The 20959-nt window shown below is 45.9% G+C and overlaps 1 protein-coding gene and 1 long non-coding RNA gene across 3 annotated transcripts; both read left to right on the forward strand.

Moving 5' to 3' along the window:
- Positions 1-2183: 2183 nt before the first annotated feature.
- On the forward strand, positions 2184-14619 carry LOC120452217 (broad-complex core protein isoforms 1/2/3/4/5). 2 transcript variants are annotated; one of them, XM_039636343.1, is made up of 5 exons: positions 2184-2250; positions 11300-11393; positions 11455-12589; positions 12668-12877; positions 13174-14619. In XM_039636343.1, exons 1-5 carry the CDS (start codon positions 2184-2186, stop codon positions 14575-14577), a joined length of 2910 nt encoding a protein of 969 aa, XP_039492277.1. In that variant the 3' UTR covers positions 14578-14619. The 2 variants fall into 2 exon arrangements, with proteins under 2 accessions (XP_039492277.1, XP_039492278.1); XM_039636344.1 differs by having other exon boundaries at positions 13177-14619.
- A 1815-nt stretch (positions 14620-16434) lies between these two features.
- On the forward strand, positions 16435-20017 carry LOC120451054. The gene is made up of 2 exons (XR_005616343.2): positions 16435-16570; positions 19785-20017. It is a non-coding gene; the product is annotated as an uncharacterized LOC120451054 (long non-coding RNA).
- Positions 20018-20959: the final 942 nt, after the last annotated feature.

Genomic DNA, 20959 nt, shown 5'->3' on the forward strand with positions numbered 1-20959 from the left:
ATTGAGCACTGGATGACTAAATGGATCTTGGACAGGTTCTGCATCCCTACTTGCAGTGAAATGCGGCATACTCCGTGTATCCGCCTTGAAAAGATGATTTACATCTCTATATGTAACAGTCGGTGGCTTTATCAGAAAACTTTCACCTAGCTGGGCGATGCTAAAAGAATCGATCAATCGCCAACGGTGTGAACTCACAAGCTTATAGAATACGGCCTATACAACTTTACAACATTGAAATTCTCGCCGACAATTTATCCAGCTTGGGAAAATCTCGGTGGAAATAAAAAGCCGACAAACGCCGAGTCAATAGAGGCCTACCACTGTGCCGGCGGCAGAGGGGCAATTCAAGGCAAGTACAATGGCCAGGGGAAGTGCTGCAGACATCTTCTACATTAGAAAGTTTTCTACAACTACAACTACAACCAGCAGGGCAGCATCGCGCATCCGAGTGTAAGACAAAAGAAACAACTGTAAGTGCAGAGAGCCCCCACACCAGCCCCACCACCCGAAAAGCACCCAAGATCCCAGATCCCAGCAAACCCACTCCAAATGGAGCCTGCTGAAGACAGAGCTTTGCAACGCTCACTGCGCATGGGTAGACCAGTAGAAAGAGCAGTACGAGCAGCAGTCCCAGTCCCAGTACAAGTACCACTACCAGTACCAGTACTCGTACTAGCACCGCCAGCAACAATGAGAAATGCAGGCGGTGAAAGATTTCCAAATGCAGCCCACTGCAACTGCAGCCCACTGCAACTGCAACTGGCGAGATGATTCAAGTTAATTTCTGCCCGGCTCGCTGGGTGCTGCTCTCCACATTATCTATCCGGTGGCAATTAAACTATAATTAAGAATCTAATGGAGTTTCACTCTCCTTGTGCGTAATTAGCCGTGCGGTTTATGCAAAGAAAAGTAAAAACGGCAGCAACAATGGAAAAGCGAGCGGAATCAGATTGCCAGCGAAACGGGGGCCCAAAATGTGCGACAAGAAGAAAAAACGCTTAAATTATATAATTATAAAAAAAAAAAAAATCTTGACAAAAATAGACGAAAGTTGTAATTTTCAGCGCTTGGCAAGCACCGAGCAGCACTGGGAACACAGGGAACACAGGGGCATGCGGGAAAAGCTGGTCTTAGAAGGCAGCGATGAAAGTTAAAGTTATAAAAGCGGCTGGGGAACGCACTGGAATCGAAACGATGGTAAGCTGTAAATGATTAACCATTCCGGCGCATTGGTGTGCGAGAGTGGGCTCCCAAGGCGAAACTCTTACTCAGAGCACATGGCAAACAAACCGCGGACCAAAACAAAAGACTTCAACGAAGAACCAAACTTGCTGTGTGAGTGCGCGCTCGAACGTGTATACATATGCATGTAAGTAAGTATACGTGAGAGAAAGAAATGGTAAAAGCATTGCTGAGCCGAAGAACCAACGGCAGAGCTTCCACCTTGCGAGTGTGTGAGTGTGCAGGTGTGTGAGTGTGTGAGTGCGGCAAGCGAAAGCGTCGCTGCCGCTGAGAAACGAAATGGAATGGCATGAAATTTCTTAGCGATCTTTGAGGATAAGCGCTGGTTTCACTGCGCGCTGCCGCACAGACGTCTACCGCGTTTCGAGGCAGACGTTACGTTCCACCGTTCGGCGCGCAAGAATCGCCAGCTCGTCCAGCTCGTAGAAAGTCGCGCCTGCGCAGAAACTTCACAGCAAGAAAATCGTATAAGAAAATCGTATAGTAGAGAAGAAGAAACAAGATCATATGAATAGTGTGGAATAGCAACAGCATCATGCTGCCCAAGTGCAATCAAAATGTTGTCCTCTTTTGACTCTGTGGCTTTGCAATCTTAAATTTCACTCCCCCTCTCCGATTTCGATTCGAAGACCACGAATCCGTATTTATTAACTGCCTTGTGTTCTCTGCATATCAAAACGCAAAAGTGAAAGTGAATTTTCGGTGTTTCGGTGCGTGAGTGCCACTTGAATGACAAATATTGATATGCTACAATGAAAACCGGGACCTACTAGCCAACCAAATAAGCTTCGAGAAGAGAAACTATCAAAAAAATAGATACACATATTTCTGTGTGCAAATTGGATTACGGAAAGTTGCCGATCAGCTCAAGGATACCAAGCGGGATTGGAGTACACCTAGCACACAGCGCTATTATCATCAAACAGTTGGATTTGGATATGGCTGCCAACGAGATTATGACACCCACAGTCAATGCGAATTGTCAATACTCGACCAGATATTGTTGTAAGTAGCCTTGAACTTGGCTAGCTACTAACCAGCAGTAGTTACTAACTACTAACTCTATTTTGGGGCTTGAAAGTTTGTCTGCACTGCGTCACTATGCTATAGTGAGAAACTATACATGCAACTCTTCTAAACTAGTTCTACCAATTAGAGGAGTCACACATGCAAGCGCCCCCACAAACGGCGTTTCAGATCCGTTCGAGTCTGGGTGTCCCATTGGAGTGCAGAATGCCAGGCGAAAGCAACAAACAAACAAACGAAACGATCGAGCGGTGCACTCGGGCAACCTGCGCAGCAAGAAAGAAATTTTCAAAACAAAAAGCAAAAGCTGCTTTTTTATAGAAAGTTTCCCCCAGCAAGGGGACCCAACTGGCTGGAGTTTCAGCCAGTTTGGAGTTGGGAGCTGGGAGTTGGAGTTTGGGGCTTGGAGTTTCAAGTCGCCCAGCACTGTGCGATCTGCTACATGCGATGCTGTATGCGATGCTGTATGCGATGCTATATGCGATGTGCTGCCGTCGTTGAACGTCGGCAGTGACTAGCTGTTTGTTGCTTCTGCTTCTGCAGTATCTGTATCTTTGGCTGGCGATGTATCTGTATCTGTATCTCTGGCTTCTGCCTCGGTCTCGGTCTTTTGGCCTGGCTTTAGCTTCAGCTTCAGTTTCAGCTTCAGCTTTAGCTTTGGCTTTGGCTTTGGCAGCTCGCTTCTGCCGCTGCTACGACACGAATATTAATAGGTGAAAGTTGTTGCTTCGTTGCTTCGTTTTTCTTTCGCCGTCGCAGTAGCCGTCGCTGCCTCTGTCGACGTCGCTGCCGCTTCTACAGCCACAATGGATAAAAAGAAAGAAAGATCCCTTTTCGGGTACAGAATTTATGTTTCCTTTCAGCCATTCAGTAATTTCTCCCCGCTGTCAGTAGTGTTCGTTTCTCAGGCAAATCTCTGAAAGAAATACTTACTGCAAAAATTACTAAATTTATATTTTTTTAATATTAGTTATACACAGCATATGTAATATTTTTTATTAAATGTCTTCTTTAAAAAAATATATTTAACATATGTATATTTTGGCAACTATCACATTTTTACTTATTATACGTATTTCGTGTTAGATTTTTCTCTCTGTGGGTGAATGTTGTTCGTTGGCTTTGAGTCCTGTCATAAGCTGACCCACTTTCTGGCACATTTCATTGCCATGCAAATGGATTTGAGCGCAAAACCAGAAATGCATATCCCTACGAGCGCAGCCTTCATTTACCTTTTACCATTACCATTTTACCACTTTACCATTACCATCTACCATCTACCATTACCATTCCCAGCAAACAAAAAGCACAGTTTCTGGCTGCCGTTTTCGCATTTTCATTTCCATTATAATTAAGCGATTACATAAGCCCAGTTTGTTTACAAACTCGGCTGGGCAGGTTCGCGTTCGTTTCGAGTTCAATGTCCCATCGTTGGGTCCCCAGATTGCAACAGTTCCTGCGCGAAGCGTGTGGATCTCTCTCGAACGTATACGTAATATTTGTGTTTTGCTTACTTCTGCTTCTGCTCTAGGGCCAACTAGATTTCGATTTTGATTTCAATTTCGATTTGGATGTGCTCTCTACACCAATTTATGAGCAGTAGTTAGTTTCATAAATATTTTGTATGTCTGACTCCCTGGCACGCGCAATTATCGCGAATGACGCATCGGATTTTCTGTTGGCCAAATAATCGATGCCAAAACACACCAAAACACTGCTGAAGTACATAACAAGAAAATAGTTTAAATGCTGGCGTTGGCGAGCAGAGTGTTGGATTGTTGTTGTGTTGTAGTACTGGAGTGTTGGAGTGGAATTGAAATTGGATTGGAGTGGAGGTTGCCCAATAATGCCGTTAGATGATAAACCGCTACAAAATATTTGTATATCACCCCACCGCCAATACACACATCCATCCATCCATTTCTTTAGTTTTATTTCTGCGATTGGTGTTTCTGTTTTCTATTTTCGTTTCGTATGGACATTATGCAATCTGCCATCTTGAATCTGGTCATTTGTCTGGAAGTTAGAGGAAAGTCACAGATACCATCGGTGGTAGCATCAGATCGTATCTGACCATTGCCATTAGCCACTGACCACTAAGCACTTCTACTTGCAATGAAAGTGAAAATGCAGAGTGGCCTTAGTGCCTTAGTAATAAAGTTAGATACTGGTGCTTTCTACACTGGAACTTGCGTGAATTCCTCACATTTGCAGCGCTCTTCAGGCAACTTCCTACTTCGACACGTAGCCATCGTTATGCAATTGCTTATTAATTCTTTTATAATGCCAGCTTTGTGGGTTAGTGCTTTTTCGGCTGCCGCCGTTTAATTGGCCATCCGACGTGCGAGCAAAAGTTGGTAAAAAGGTAGAAGTGCGGCTGAAAGTCGGGAAATGCTTCAGATGTGCGACCATTTGAATTTCAATAGCTGGAGGCAGATGTGGCCATTCGAAATGCCTTTATGCAATCCGGGGAAAAGACTCTTGGCCTAGCAACCGAAATATAAAAACAACGTAACTGCCCAGGGGCTCGTAAGCACAAACTCAGTGATCGATGGGGGAAATGTGTAAAACAAAAAAACGAAAAACGTAGATACATTTCTCCACTGGAGTTGCAATTAATTCGAAATTACCCATGATAGAATCGCGTTCGCCGCAGACATTATTGTTCGCCAAAATGTAAAGAAACATAAATGAACCATTTGTATTTCGCACGAACTGAGAAGACTGGTGGCGAAGACCACAGAAAACGGCAGAGAAAGAAATGCCTCATTTTATTTTTACATCCTCCATTCATCGTACTACAGTATCGCAGTAATCTTACCTTTCTTTTGCTCACTCCGCTGGACTACCGCAACAGTGGCGCCCTCTATGGCTTACCTGGTATTGGCACTGCTTAATGGTTTATTAGAACTTTCACTTTAGGTCCGATCGCTTCAATTTGGGACTCCTCTGCGTTTTTTTTTCGCTCTGCGGCTGGAATTGAATAATAGGTGTTGGGAATGAAGAAGAAGTGACCCAGAAAGTGAAGATGCTGAGACGTCCAATCAGTGCTGATGAGTAATAGTTTCCCAACATTAGGTGGGCTGTCTTGGGCGCTCGATAGAAAGTTAACGAACTAAATTCGAGGCGCTACTAATGCACCACACACAACCACAAGTCATCTCATTTCGAGTGGATAATTGCAGGTGAGGGCGCTGAAATGATCAGAAACGGCGAATAGCAAAAATAAATCATATAAAAAAAACATTTTGGCTAGCGTGTGGGGAAGGTTAAGTTTTTATGTAAGATGCCGCAATTTAATATGATTTTTATTTTCTTGGCTGGCGGACAAGACATCTTGAGGTTCGCCAACATCAACAATGGCTTTAATAAATGATTTGTTGTTTGAATATTTTTCGGTTTTTTCGGGTTTTTTTTTGGCACTCGCTTTGAAGCATTGTTTCAATATCTGCCCCGATGTATCGACAGCACGTAATGCCATGCGTATGCGTATGCGTCTATATCTGTATCTACTACCGCTCATGTAGGTGTGTGTGTGTATGTTGGCTCTTACCGCTATTTACATTAACATTAGAGCTTTAGGTTTACGGCGTTTTTTCTTTTTTTCAGTTTTTTTTTTGTCAGTTTTTTCCTTTTTCTTTATGCTGCTGCCGCTTCTGACAGCGCAAAGTGAAAGTTTTCGTAAGACTGAAAGACTGTAAGACTGTAAGTATGTGAGTGTGCTGAGCTGAGCCAAGTTAAGTCGAGCTAAGCCAGCGAATCGTGCGAACGCACCGAAATCAGGTGGCTATATCTGTTCGCAGCGATTGGCCAGCCTCGATAAGAATATTAATGCGGCGTGCTGATGAAACCAAAAGTGATTTTCTCGGTGACACATTTCTCCGCTGTCTGTGCATTGCGTCTCGCTTTCAAATAATGCCCATACTCATTAGCAAGGCGTTAAATCACACGGGCGGTAATTGCTTAGAAAACGCAAGCATGCAAATGGTAAATGTTTGCATTTAGCCCCGGCCAGAAATCGCTCATCCGCCGTGTTGCACTTTCGAAAAAAGCGCAAGGGGAGCTAGAAATTGTGCAGCACTCCAAGTGCATGACAAACAGTGCAATTGGAGGAGGCGGAGAGCAGAAATCTTTTGTAAAAGTTCATAAACCTTCTCGCAAACAATGAGATTACAACGAATTTCGGCTTCTGCAGCTGGAAAATCAGGCAAAGTAAAGACCAAGCTGCATACAAATACACATGTATGCACGAGTACGAGTACATGAAAAGTTAAACAAAATTTTCCCAAAGCAGCGGCGCAGAGAAATGCACAAAGAAGGCGCATGAAAAATATTTTTCCTAAATTACTTCTGACGATGTCGAGGATAATGATAATTGCCATGATGATCGTAATGCCCGTGATGATGATGATGATGAAGATGATGACGTTGCTGGTCATGATTATATGTAGTGCGGAATTTCCACAGTTGGTTAGCGTACATTCAACTGCAAAATGGAAAAGCAGAAAGCACAAAGAGAAAAGCCCGCTGGCGAAAGATAGAAAATTCCCCGCAACAAGTTGCCTTGTTGCTTTGGTTCCACGACTCTGTCAGTTTTGGTTTATATCATCCGAGGCTTTCCCGCTTTTCCATCCAACCATCCATCCATTTATCCATCTTTCCATCCATCCAGCCTATTAGCAACTGCATAAAGACACACACATACGAACGTCAGTGGTCTTTGTTTGGCTTTGACTTTCTTCTTCTAGGTTTTCGCTGGAAAAATCATAACAAACAAGAGTGTTTCTTTTACCGTTCGCCCGTTGGTTACTGCTATCTCCAGACTCATTTGTGCATCATTTGGGAGAAAGTAAAAGCCAAGAATTAAATGCCACTAGCCGTTGGCTGAAGCTGAAGCTGAAGCTGCAGTTGCAGTTGCAGCTAAAAGCCAAAGCCAAAACTGCATCTTGGTCGATGACTTACATGGTAAGTGCAGCCGCAACTGCCTGGCACACGGGGCGTATGCGCATTATAGCCGCTGGTCCCTGGCGTGCGGAGAAAACACCGAAAGAAAAGCAGCGGCAGTAGAAAACTGAACTGAACGGCGAACTGAAACAGCATCTGATGGAAAGCCACATGATGACGGTCGGCTACAATTTCAATGCAATCGGTTTCGAATTGGGAGTCTGGTTTCCGTGGCTTTTGCCCAAGCTGTGGCCCATACGAATTCTTGCATTCGTTTGGGCATCGCCATCAAGTTGAATGCATTTTTGCCAGCGAATGGCAGCGAAATACTATTTGAAGTTCACGGTGAACTTTGCAAAGTGGGCATAGAAGTGTAGCTTCACTGATTTCTGCAGGTTTCTGTTTTAATTCTTCATTTGCTGCTGCAGCAAGGGGCATTACTTTGAAATTCCAAATCCAGCTGAATTGGAACGCCATCTATTGACCATCCTAGGCAATTGGAATTGGAATTGTAAATCGTAAATTGGAGGGAATCCGCAGGTATTAAGAATCGAACTCTGTCAATCCAGCTTCCATCAATCAACGTCGCACCACAGACCTTATCGCTGCCCAATCTGGCGTGTAGTGCCATACCATTAATCCAATCCAGTTCCATTCTCCGGCCTCGGCGATCTGCCTATCACTTTCAGTGTTCGGTTATCGGGAGTAGGGCACGTCAAATGCTTCATTAATTCCCGCTTGCAGTTGGATTGAACAAAAAACGAACTAGAAAAAGAAAAAGAAAAGAAAGAAAGACGTACACAAATCCTGACCCAATTAGAAATTCTCACGCAAAGAGGAGACTGAAAGCGAAGAAATGCTGTTCGGTGGACGGTGGACACGCTGAGTCTAACAGTCTAACAAGAAGAAAATGGAGAAAAAACGAAGCGTCACGGCTAACAATTCCACGTTTAATCAAACAAACAAAGAATTAAGCAAGAAGAAAACTTGCCATAGCCTTCCAATATCTGCCTGTTGGTGAAAGAAAAAGAAAAGTGCAGGAAGCCAAATAAGCGTGGCAAAAAGAAAGCAAGCGAAACGAAACGAACGCGGCTCAGCACAATGGAACCGGCCAAAAGAAGCTTACCTACCACCAACTATCCATCGAACAACGCTATAAACTGAACACTGAACACTAAACACTGAACACTTTCAGCCATTCTAAGTAGCCATAGTCCGTGGCAATAAAAATAACATTCGAATTCGAAGTAGCAGCCAATTATAAAGGCAACGTGATTGGACACCCAAACATGCCCAAAAATCAAAGAACGAATCATTAAGATCACCGAGCTGAAATGAAAGAAAAGAAAATAACCCAGTACCATACAAAGCGTGCACAGAAAGAAATGCTCATCCATTTCTGTTCTAACGAAATAATCTGCTCTATAGAGATACTTATCTGCATATGGCCAGGTTCTTAGTAAATCACCTTCTTTTCGCAACAAGAAACAGAGAAAATAACCTCCATAGCTGTTAGATCATAAATACTAATGCTCAAGAGCTGCAGACCCATTAAAATCCTATTCTCGCCGTGTAGCAGCGATGGGCCTGCATTTCCGAGCCAAGAACCGGTTCTCGGCCCACGAAAGTGCTCCAAACGGAAGTGAAGCACGTAGAGAAGCCAACTCAGTGATAGTGATGGAGAGAGGCAGATAAAGAATCGTCATCGGGCGAGAAGTGCTGGCTTTGGCTCGAAGACTAAAGACTGAAGACTGACTCCACTCCACTCGACTCCGAAATATAGGCCAAAAGAGAAACTAACGGTAAACGCGGTTTCTTCGCCCCTTTGGCAAGCGAGTTATACTGTCTGCGCAAGAAGCGCAGAAGCGACCACCACAGCATCAGCATCATCAGCATTCGAGGATTTGGGTTACATAAAAGGGCGCAAACGGAAAGTAGAAACCGAAAGAAGCGAGAGGCCCCATAAAGTGGCCAAAACCAACACACTCAAGCACCCGAGCACTTACGAGCACACACACACACACATACATACGCTCAGAGCCACACGCATTAAACTTGTTGCGAAGAAAGTGAAACTTTTGTGTGAGCCAGAGCTGTCTTCAGTCGTCAGTCTTCTGCCCCTTAACCCCTCGTGCCCCTGCATATACCAGTACATATATATAAAGATATAGATATATATATATGCGAATGTATCTGTATCTGCGAAAGGGGAGCGTGGAACTTCAGCGTGTCACGATCAAGCGCGTAGAGCAACGCAGAAGGTTGAGGTTGTTTTGCAAGCTGGCGCTGCCTGCGAATTTTGCTCAGTCTTCAGCTTGTTATGTTTACTTATTTGGCTGGCCAGCGATTTTCGTGCTTTATTTGTGTTTCGTATTTTTTTTTGTTTTTTTGTGATTTTTTGAATCTGACGCGGAGATTTCTTAACGAGCGCTCTTTTGGGTTGGGCTAGGTTATAGTGCTGCTGCTGGCAAACCATTAAACGAATCGAATGGGGGCTTGGGAATTGCTCAACCATCGGCGAACTGATGTCGATCTAATACCCCTTACCTTGACATAGAGCAGGCCAGTGAGTAATAGAGTTTCACAAAGGCAAACCCCCGGCGAGCCAAAATTAGAAAGTACTCCAGTGCATCGGGCATTCTGGCCGACGAGTCAGCGGAAAATCCAGTAAAATCATGATTACACTTGAAAGTAATTGAGAGATGGAATTTGATCATAAATATTTTATGGCAAGCCTAAGACATTCACATAAATATTAGTGTTTTATTCAATTCGAGTAGTTGAGTTTGATCATAAATGTTTCTTCAAGGAAACTAAATTACATGGTAGCTTGATTTTCTTTCGGTGTAGTCTGCAGAATGCAGTGACCAAACTTTTCCCAAGTTGTTCCCAGCCAAATCAAAGCGATTGCCGCTTGAGCTTTTTCCTAGATCCGGCTTCGAATGCTCGCCTCGCTGCATCGGCAAACAATTTTCTCTCCGAGGAAAAACAGTTGGAAAACCCAGGCAAGGCTGAAAAGCGGCGCTTGTGCGACTTCTTGCCGCATTGAGAGCCACAAGACAAGAAATCGACCGCAGCCGAAGTCAAGCGCCGAAAGACGAAAACTTGGCCCGAAGACTTGGCCATCGGGAAAAGTGAGCGAGTAGAAATTACGGTAAATAAATAAAGAAAGACGGCTAAGAGAAATAAGCAAACGCAAACGCGAACGCGAACGGCGTCGTCATGAGCGAAAGTGAAATCTGCTAATGAATTCTTCAACGTTGAATAGTTTTCAGTCATTATGGACAACGTCGTACATATGTATATACATATATATGTACATACATACGTATACAGTGCCGTTGTACGTGGCGTATACTTGATACTTGATGCCATGTAACCGGGCAGAGGCAGCCATTCCTCCATTTCGGCGATCACTTGACGGACCTGCGCATCTGCAACTGGAAACGGGGATGGGAATGCTCGCACTGAGCGAAAAAAAGCTATTAAACTATGATATATGATCCATGATAATATCAGCACACCTTACATATGTATAGCCAGAAGAATATATGCCAATATTGAATGGGTTTCATGGGTTATGAATCTTATGGCTACTTCAATTCGATGCGAATTTCTTTCTGTGTAGAAGCCCAGAGCTGCTACCTCGGTTTTGGCTCCAGCTGGAGATGCAGTTTCGATTTTGGGCTCTGGTACGCGGTTTCAGCGGGTAAAAGTTACTAGATTCGTTATAGCAATTAACCACAAGGCTCAGAGCTGCAAATGGCCGAGCAGGCATCGATGCCGATCCGCTGCCAGATGATTGCAGTGATTATCCGATTCCGACTGCCAGTCCGACTGCCGACATTCGGGTTCATTGAAACCCGGTGCAGTTTTCTATAATTCGCCACTTCGGCCGCCGTTATGGCCAGAGGTCTTTATCGATGGAGTGCGGCTTAAACTTGAAATGCATTTGGCAGGTGGAAAGTGGCCGCCAGCCAGATCAATGCCCCTCGATTTATCTCCCCATTTTGCGCAGTGCCTAACTACCAGCCATTCTTGCGAACTGTAACTGATTTGTATGGTTGCCATTTCTTATTTGCAGGGGAGGCGGAAAAAGTCAAATCATTGATCAGATTGCGGGCGGAACTGTCGCCTTTGTTCACTGGCAAGCGAAATGCCTCCAAATATGCCTGGGCGTAAGTGATCAGTAATTCCCCATTGCATAACTCCTATTTAAACTTGACTTCCAATCCTCAGCGTGGTGGAACGGGAACTTAATGTGCCGCTGCCGCTGTCGAAGATCATCAAGAAGTGGAACAATCTGCTGCAGGAGTACAAGGCCATCAAGATGTCCGAGGAGCCAAAGCGACGCGAATGGCCCTTCTTCACCCTGATGGACGTGTACTTCAGCGACCAGGTGAACGATCCCTCACTGCGTCTCTTCTCGTCCACCAAGACGCTCAAGGAGACCCTCGACGACAGCGTCTTCGAGGATGATCCAATCATCGCCTCGGCCATTGCGGCGGCCACCAGCGGTGCCTACATGGACATCGATGAGCTCATCCGGCGGCAGAAGGAGCGTGCCGCCCTGGCCGCCGAGCGGAAGTTGGCTGCCGCTGCCAGCGGAGGCGTCGGTGACTACAAATTCGAGCTGAAGCCCATGCTCTCGAACAGCAAGTTCAATAGCAACAGCGAGATGGCCAAGCTGTCCAAGAGCGTCGACGACCTCTCCATGCAGCAGTACAAGATCAAGCAAGAGCTAATGCGCCAGCGGGAACAGGAGCAGCAGGAGAACATGGTCAAGATCAAGCAGCACGCACGCCAGCAGCAGCAGCAGCAACAGCAGCATCACCAGCAGCAGCAGCAGCAACACCACCAGGCCCAGCAGCAGCAGCGATTCCTGGGCCACCAGCAGGCGCTGTCGCCGCATCCACACCGTTTGTCGTCCTCCTCGACGCCACCGGCTTTGCAGCATGCGCTGCAGCAGCAGCAACAGCACATGCTGCAGCAGCATCAGCTGCAGCAACAGCTGCAACAGCAACAGCAGCAGCACCAACAGCAGTTGCAGCAGCAGCAGCAACAGCACCACCAACTCGCTCATCCCCACCAGCCGCACACACCGCGCCCCAGTACGCCACCCACCACGGCGCAGCAGATCCACATCACGGCCACCCAGCACCAGGCCGCCCAGCAGCAGCTCCACCAGCAGCAGCAGCCGTCGCACAAGCAGCAGCAATCCTACGCCGATCCCAACACCATCGACCAGTACCTGTTGTCGTGGAACAACTTCCATGGGAACATGTGCCGCGGCTTCCACTCCCTGCAGAAGGACGAGAAGATGGTGGACGTCACCATCGCAGCCGGCGGCAAGATTTTTAAGGCCCACAAACTGGTAAACTAGCGGCTCAGCGCCAGGAACTCCCGTACTCATGCATCGCACCCTCTTTTTGTTTGGTCCTTCTCGTTGCAGGTCCTGTCCGTCTGCAGTCCCTACTTCCAGCAGATCTTCCTGGAGAACCCATCGAGTCACCCCATCCTGCTGATGGCCGACGTGGAGGCCAGTCACATGGCCGGCCTGCTGGACTTCATGTACAGTGGCCAGGTGAACGTCAAGTACGAGGATCTGCCCGTTTTCCTGAAGGTCGCCGAGGCCATGAAAATCAAGGGGCTGCACACAGAGGTGGGTTTTCTATAGGTTGAATCACCGATGTTAGGTGGACTCCGTAAGACATAGAGTGTAGATAAGAAAATAGCCAAAAATACATAGATGACGTCCAATAATACTACTAAAAAAAAGTCAAAGATGTAGATATCCTTCTTAGAAATGTGCTGTTCAAAGTTAGCAGCTTTTCATTTTTGATAAGAGTGCTTGAGTGCTTCTGAAAATGCATTCCGCAGCTCAAATTTAAATCTAAAGTTATTGCTTAGTGTGATACGAGTTTTTCTCTAAGTGCAACCTCTCGCTTTCACTTGCAGAAGAACCTGGACAGCGATGCCAGCGACATCAGCTCGCCGCACGAGAGCGACGGCACCGAGTGCCGTTACGAGCGCGGAACGCACAGCGTGAACATCACCAGCGGACATGCCGCCGGCTATGGAGGAGTACCGCCCCCGCAGCAGTCCTCGCCGTCGCCCTCGCTCAATGGACCCAACCGCTGCCCCACGCCCCTCTCCAGCGGCGGTTCCGGCAATCCCAACTACGCCGGCTTCCGGGAGCACATCAAGTCGAAGGCCACGCTGGCCGAGAACTTCATAAAGAATCTCAACAGGAACAACAACAACAACAGCAGCAGCAACAACTACAACCACCTGGGCGGCAGCAACGGTAGCCTCAACCTGACGGAGGCGGAGAGCAACTCCTTTGCCATCCTGCAGGCGAACAGCAAGAAGATGCTGGACTCGGCGCGCAAGCAGCACAAGTATCTGGCCAAGCGCAAGATCCTGATGCACTACAACACGGAGCTGGGTGGCGAGAAGCGGCTGAAGGAGATGGAGCGGGATCGCTATCCGAGTGCCGAGCAGCATGACGACGCCTTGAACAACAATCACAGCCACGCCACGGACAACATTATGGAGCCCATCATTACGACCATTGTGCCACAGACGCCGCCACCTTCCACGCACAACAACAACTTCAAGATCCGCCTGGTGGAGAGTCATCATCTGACCAACAACAACAACAACAACCAGAATCAAAATCAAAATCAGAACCAGAGCAACAACCACAGCAGCAGCAGTCCGCAATCGAGCAACTGCAACAACGACAACGACGAGGAGGCACTGAATCTGGTCCAGATACCCAATGCCAACGGAGGCAGCAGGAACAGGGAGTCCACGCCCACATGCGCGACTCCCACGCCCGACATTCAGCTGATCAAGCGGGAAGTGGAGACGGAACTGCCGCCGGCGGAGAACCTTAACAACAACAACGGACACGACGACGAGATGGCTGGAGCAGGATATGATCGCAAGTACGACGACAACAACAACAACCGCGGATTGGACATGGAAACGGACTCGAACAACAACAACAGCAAGCCGGGAGGCGACAACAACAATGGGATAGCACTGGCGCTGGGCAAGCACAGGCTGCTGAGTGCGATCAATAGGAGCATGGAGCAGGAGCACACCGATCAGGATCAGCAGGATCAGGAGGCCGATCACGGCGGGAACAACTGCACTAGCGACGACAACAACAACAACAATCACAGCCAGCACCTGGACCTGAGCACCATCAAGAACATAGCCACGGCGGAGATCCTGTGCGGACTCAAGAGCAAGGTGCTCAAGCTGGAGGAGGAGCAGCGCGAGCGGGAGCGCGAAAGGGAGCGGGAACGGGAAGCCTGTCGCAGCCTCAGCGAGATCAAGAATGCGGAGTAATCGATCCCCCTGGATCGAGAAGTGGGTGGGTGGTGGTGGAACAGCCCACTACTGCCCCCCAGACAGACAATTATGCATTTGATTAAAACCCAGCATGGAGCGGCATCTGAGCGGCCGACTCTGTGTTTGCTAATTATAGTTATTTATTATACCACTTAATATCGTTAATGTAATTGTAATGACCTGACCCCACATGAACATTGGTTAGTTTGGTAGGCCTAGCATTCGCCCAGCACACCATTTAGAATCCCTAGCAGCTAAGACTCACGAATCATTAACGTATCGTATTGTATCGTATCGTATCGTATCTTATCGTATCGTATCGTATCGTATCGTATGGTATCAGATCGCTGATTACCGAACGAATTACAAACTTAATATTAGCACTTTGGAAATTGGCCCTGTTGCAATACGAATTAAGCCCATGTTAAACATATTAAACATATTGATATCGTTTAATAATGTATGTGTAGAGCAGTATGTTGTAGAATAATACGCCCCCCAGCCGCACTTTCGACTTCGATATTCAGCTCTTACATTATTTATACACACACACACACACATATCGTACCACGAATGTATCTCAACACCAATCACGCATGCATATGAACACCTCCCCCCCATACATACTATACATACATTGCCCCATATACCGACGAGTATAGTAACGACGACTCGGCCCCGACCATCTGACCAGGTACCACTGTACTTATGTACCACTGGAACGGGCCGTCATCTGCAAAGGATCAGAAAGAAAGGAACAATATATGTATCTCGTTTTTAGTTTTAACTTGCCAGACCTTCTCAATGAGCACTCAGATAACTCGGTTACATGCGATCGTATTCAGCTCGGCGCTCAACTTTCACCCAGAAGTGGTTCCGGATCTTGTTAATTGTTGTATGTACATGCCCATGTGCCTGGAACCCAGCCCCAAGACCCCAAGATCCCACAAAGATATATACGCACGACTTTTGGGACAACCAGAATTAGCAAGGCACAGTGTAACTCGTACAATATTTATTCAGCTCCTTTACATTAAAAACAAAGCTTGTGTAATGTTTTTGCTGTTGAACATTTTTTTATTGTAAATGAATTAATGAATGAATAAAGAACCCAACACATTCAAAATCGTCACTTTCGTTGGAAACTTCAATTGGCATATTGCAAAAGTAAGTTAGTTGGCTGTTGAAAATTGCTACAATTTTAGCATGGTTCAAATTAAATTCTATACTTTACGAAACAAAGTTAACTTAACTTATTAGAATACCTAATAGTTGAACTTAATGAGAAACATATATATATATTCAAAGAAAGTAGCAAATGATATTTATATCTGGGATCATGTGATCCTTGCTTCGGTGGAAAGTTCAAGGACCCGAAGTGCTCAGATACACTGATACAAAAATTTGCTGCGTTGTGTAGCCTAGACTCTCCTGTACCTCTCACCAACACACGCACAGCACTCGCACATACAGGACTCGAGTGCTCTCTCTCTATCTCTCCTCTCACTTTCTCCCTCTCTGGCTGACATCCCTTACGCGACATCGACGCGGGGAGAGTCAGTGGAAGAGCACTCGCCGAAGAGAGTGGTTCAGTGCGCTCAATGCGTCGGCGCAGAGACGCGGAAAGTGAAATGGAAGGAGCAAGGACGAAATACATTTTGTGTATTTTCGGCGGTCGGCAGTTGGGGGCGCGCCGTTTTTTGCCCTTTTTTCGCGCGCCCCCGTTGTTGTAATTGAAAACTACACCGTGGCACGAAGGCGGCCCGAAGTCCTGCCCAAATCTCGCACTCACACCGGCGCAGTTGGTCGCACTCGGGCGCACGCATACACACACACGCACGCCGGCACGAAGGACGAGCGAAAGGACGAAGCCGAGTGGCAAACGAGCACCGCCGCCGCGGCAGTTCTCTGTTCTCCGCTCTGTGTGTGGTTGTAAAAAGGCGAAAACGTCACGGGAAAAACCGGTTAATAAATTATTGCTAATCGAATGGTAAAATGCACACTAAATATATATAAATAAATCCGAATGCGAATGCTTCAAAATCGAACTAACTGGCCCGAAAACGCCCCCGAAAAGTGTGCATAGAAAAATGCCGTATGAAGCGCCCAAGAGCAGTGAAAACTCCCAGTGAAAAGCCAAGCGGTGAAAATTTCCAACGGCACAACGTACGCTCGCTGGCGTTCCTTTTTTTTCCTACGCAGTCCATTGTTTTGCGGCCATATAAACTGCGCAAAAGGCACAGGATGCGTGTAGCGGATGTGAAAAGTTGATACACTTCCAAGCCACAAGCGATACGCTTGTGTCCGCAGGATACACCCTGCAAAGTACAGCAGTAGCCGGAACCCATCGAGATGCCAGGATTAAGGACGAGCCCCAAGCGCCCGGTGTCCAGAGGAGCACCCTCGCGAGCCGGGAGGTCCTGCATCGAAACCCCCAAATCAAAAGCGCATTAAGTACATCTCGCCCTTGGGCGGTACTCCCAAAAAAAAGTATTCAAAATCAGCAAGGATATACGCTCCTGGAGGTGAGGACTATGAAAGTGGCTGCGTCGGCGGCCGTCGCCCTGAAACAGGAACAAAGCCGAAGGATCAAGGAGGAGCAGGAGTGGCTGAACAACAACAATCAGCAATGGCCATAAATGAATTTTACGTATTTCGGTATACACACTACAAACGCCGACTAGCGCCAGGACCAAAGCCAAAGCCCCAGGACGATGGGTTCGAGTTAGAGTTCCATTTCGAGGATGACGATGATGATGATTATGAGGAAAGGCCAGAGGGAAATGGAAATGGAAATGGAAAAGGAATAGGAATAGAAATAGGCAAAGGAAATGGAAATGGAAAAGGAAAAGGCATAGACAAGGGTGGGTGGCTCTAGACCAAGTCCGTCTGCGATTGTACGAGTAGTAAAACACACACACACAGGCACAGCAGATGGCGTATAGAGAAAGAGTGCCAACAGGAAGAGGGAGAAGAGAGTGTGTCGGTGTGCTGGTGTGTATGTGTGTGAGTGCGGGAGAGAGGACATAAGGGATGGTCGCCGCTTACTGTTCATACACACTTCTATGTGTATTGTACTACTCGACTGCAAAAACTGCAGCGGGCGCAGGATGCGGAGGGGGAGGGGAGGGAGTAAAGGAGCGGCAACAACAAACCGAGACTAGCCACAAATCAATCAGCCGACAGGGAAACACCCTACACAGCGAGAAAATATGTTTGATCAAATGTTTTTTAATCAGTGATCTCTAAAATGGGTTTATTCAAATTTCAATGAAATGGAAGTATAACAGTATAGTATAACAGTATAGTATAACTAGTATAACACGATTTTGTCCTAATGAAACAAATGAAAATTGTTTAATCTTTTTTTTATCTCCAATCATCCAATTCATATATTTTTCGTAATGGTAATAACTTTAAATACTGCTTTTAAATATAGGGCATTTACTGAAAATAATTATATTTATTATCGAGACCTATTTTGGCTTTTCAAAAATAGAATTTCAGCGCCGTTTGTCTCAGTGCGCATTTAAACTCAATTACCGGAGATCCTTACTAGCCAAGAATGGGGTTAGACCAGTCATCATCAGTCCTTCCCCTAAATGTCTCGAAATGTATCTAAAATCGAATATGCCTTGGGCCGCAGCTACTCAAATTCAATTTCAAAAAATTCGTCCTTTTTGGCCGGAGTGGTAGTGGTGGTGGTTGTTGTTCCTGCCGCCGCCTGATCCTGAGTCCTGTGTTCTGAGTCCTGGGAAGGGCATGTTAAGGGTGAACCGGCCGCACTCACACACACACACACGTGTGTACATATAAGGCGGCCAGACGGACGTACAGACAGGCGGGAAGCACAGTTAGACTGGATGGCAGACGATTCAGCAGCGGCAGAGGGCGGTGGTCGCCGTCGCAGTCGACGCCGGCGTACGCACACACACTCATGCAAATGCACTAGCACATAGACAGGCACATCCTGCGATGCATACACATATGTATGTATGTGTGTAAATATGTATGCAACATGCAACGAATTTCGGCTACTTAACCTACAGAACAAAGGAGGATACAGAAAAAATGAAACGTAAGGAAGTCGGGCTGGGAAGGATAAGCCTGCGCAAGGCGCGCAAAAGGACACGCGCACACACAGAGCCGCACTCACCCACACACAGACACACACACACTCTCAAGACTAATTTAATCCTCTAGCTCAGTTCAGAATTCAGTTCCAGTTCCCTCGGCAACCGAAACGCCCCACTCAGACGAATTATACGAGAGTCCGGAAATGGGAAAACTACAGGATACAACCAACCCACACCAGCACACACACACAAACACACAGATTCTCTCGCTCGTGCACTCACACACACATACACACGCATGAAAGCCGCTTAACGTTACGTTAGTTACTTTACGCTGCGCATTTAGCGGCATGTAACTGGCGTTATTACGCCCTAAACGCCTTACGTCGTCGCCGGTTACGTGAATTACATCGGGTGTGTGTGTTATGTGACGGGTGTGTGTGTGTGCGTGTTCGTCGACGTTACCTCGTATCTTACTTTCAATGTCATCAAAAAGGGCTGAAGAAAGATATTTCTGCATTTGAATCGTATCACAGCCAGCTTTGATGGGCATTGCAATGAGCATCGATAGTAAGTGCGACCTGTGACCTGTGAACGCTCGACCCCGCTCGATGCTAACGTAGAAAGCCAGTTCGCGAATTGGGGATAACGATTGGATGCTAAGCCAACAAGTGTTCGTGATCCAAGCCATAATTCTTACGTAACTCCTCAAAGGGTTGTGAAATGTCGACTATTATCTACTCATATCACAGCCATTTTGATGAGTTTCGTGCGAATCGCGGCAACATATTTCATATATTTCAAACATATTTCATAATCGATTGACCCACGTCTTTCTTATACCATGTCGTTAAAATGTTTGTGAACTTATGTATTCGCAATCATATCACAGCCATTTTGACGAGTTTGGGTAAAGAAATCTCAACAATAAGCGCCACTTATGGGTTACATGCAGATCCATTCTGCAGTTGTCGACGCCCAACAACCATCTGAAAATCGGAAAAGGAATAAGGATACACAAAAGTTTTAGATGTTTTGTTTTTTTTTTGTTTTGTTGTTTTTTTGTAGTTTTTGTTTTTATTTAAATTTATAATAATTGTTATTTTTATATTCTTTTTTTCATTTAAGGAAACTTGAAGGTTTACAAAACAAAACAGACCACAACAGATGCTTCTAGATCATACGAAATATAACCAAACCGATTTATGATGGGCAAAGAAGTAATACGGATTGTTTTCGTTAATTTATTTTAATTTTGGGACAACGGAGGCACTAAAACCCAAAGGAAGCCTGACTCAAGCTCTTGCTTTTACATTAGCTTCTGCCTGTAAAGCTAGCAAGGAAATTTCTTCGAGCAACATCAAAACAATCATTCATATCGATGTCATTACGTTTCTGGTAAATGCTGGCGAAAGAAGTGTAAAAGAGGCGGAGAAGTGGCAACAAAATTCAATTTAAACAAAAATTAATTAGTTCTACCGAATTTCGAAACGAATAAATTTGAAGCTCTCTAAAATCTCACATTCGTTTTTCATTTCCCGCAGGGCAAGCAAAGAGCTTCCATCCAGCTTACAGCCTCGATCTCTTAACTCCTCGAGCTCTTTCCGAACCGAGTTCACATTATATGCTAAAGTAAGTTTACAATCGGAATGCTGGATGAAGAGCGTCCCTTTCCTTGCACCGGTGGAAAAACTAACTTGGAATGATGACTTGGGTTTCTGGTGTCTGTCGCTGTCGCTTTGCTTCTGGGGTTTGTGTTTATGTTGGTTGGATTGGTGTGTGTGTGTGTGGTTACATGTGTGAGTGTTGGGCGTGCAAGTCTGGTATTTTGGCTTTTCTTTTGGGGGATGGGAAGCGTGTGTGTCGGTCGGGGTGTGCCGGGTGTGTCGATTGCCAAAGCGCATAAAACTATAGATAGCGGGAGCGCAGAAGTGCATCAAAGAATTATGTTTAAAACAAATTTTACAAAATTTCGCTCTTATCTTAACTCGACGACTATTTGCATCTTCATCTCCTTAAGTTTTTGATTCTACTTCACTTGCGTTTCGGTTTACAATGTGATTGTATCAATTTGGTAGCCAATCGGTTTTGGAATTTTCGCCTCGGCTTACAGGACTTGTGCGGGGCGGAAAACGCTCCCTACAAACGCTCATTATTTTCGTATTATAATTGATTCGACGGTTGCTTTTAGCATTCTAAATTATTTTGTTTCTCATTTCTCTTTTTTGCATTTGCTTTTTTATACGTTTGGTGTTTTCAGTGATTGTTTGATTTGAATCTTTTTTTTTTTTGCTTTGTTTTGT

The sequence above is a fragment of the Drosophila santomea genome, chromosome 3R (genome assembly GCF_016746245.2).
Source record: "Drosophila santomea strain STO CAGO 1482 chromosome 3R, Prin_Dsan_1.1, whole genome shotgun sequence".
Taxonomy (NCBI): domain Eukaryota; kingdom Metazoa; phylum Arthropoda; class Insecta; order Diptera; family Drosophilidae; genus Drosophila; species Drosophila santomea.

Coding starts and splice junctions, on each gene's coding strand:
- LOC120452217 (XM_039636343.1), top strand. CDS start 2,184: ATGGCTGCCAACGAGATTATGACACCCACAGTCAATGCGAATTGTCAA. Junction 2,251..11,299: donor ATACTCGACCAGATATTGTT/GTAAGTAGCCTT, acceptor TCTTATTTGCAG/GGGAGGCGGAAAAAGTCAAA. Junction 12,878..13,173: donor TCAAGGGGCTGCACACAGAG/GTGGGTTTTCTA, acceptor TTTCACTTGCAG/AAGAACCTGGACAGCGATGC.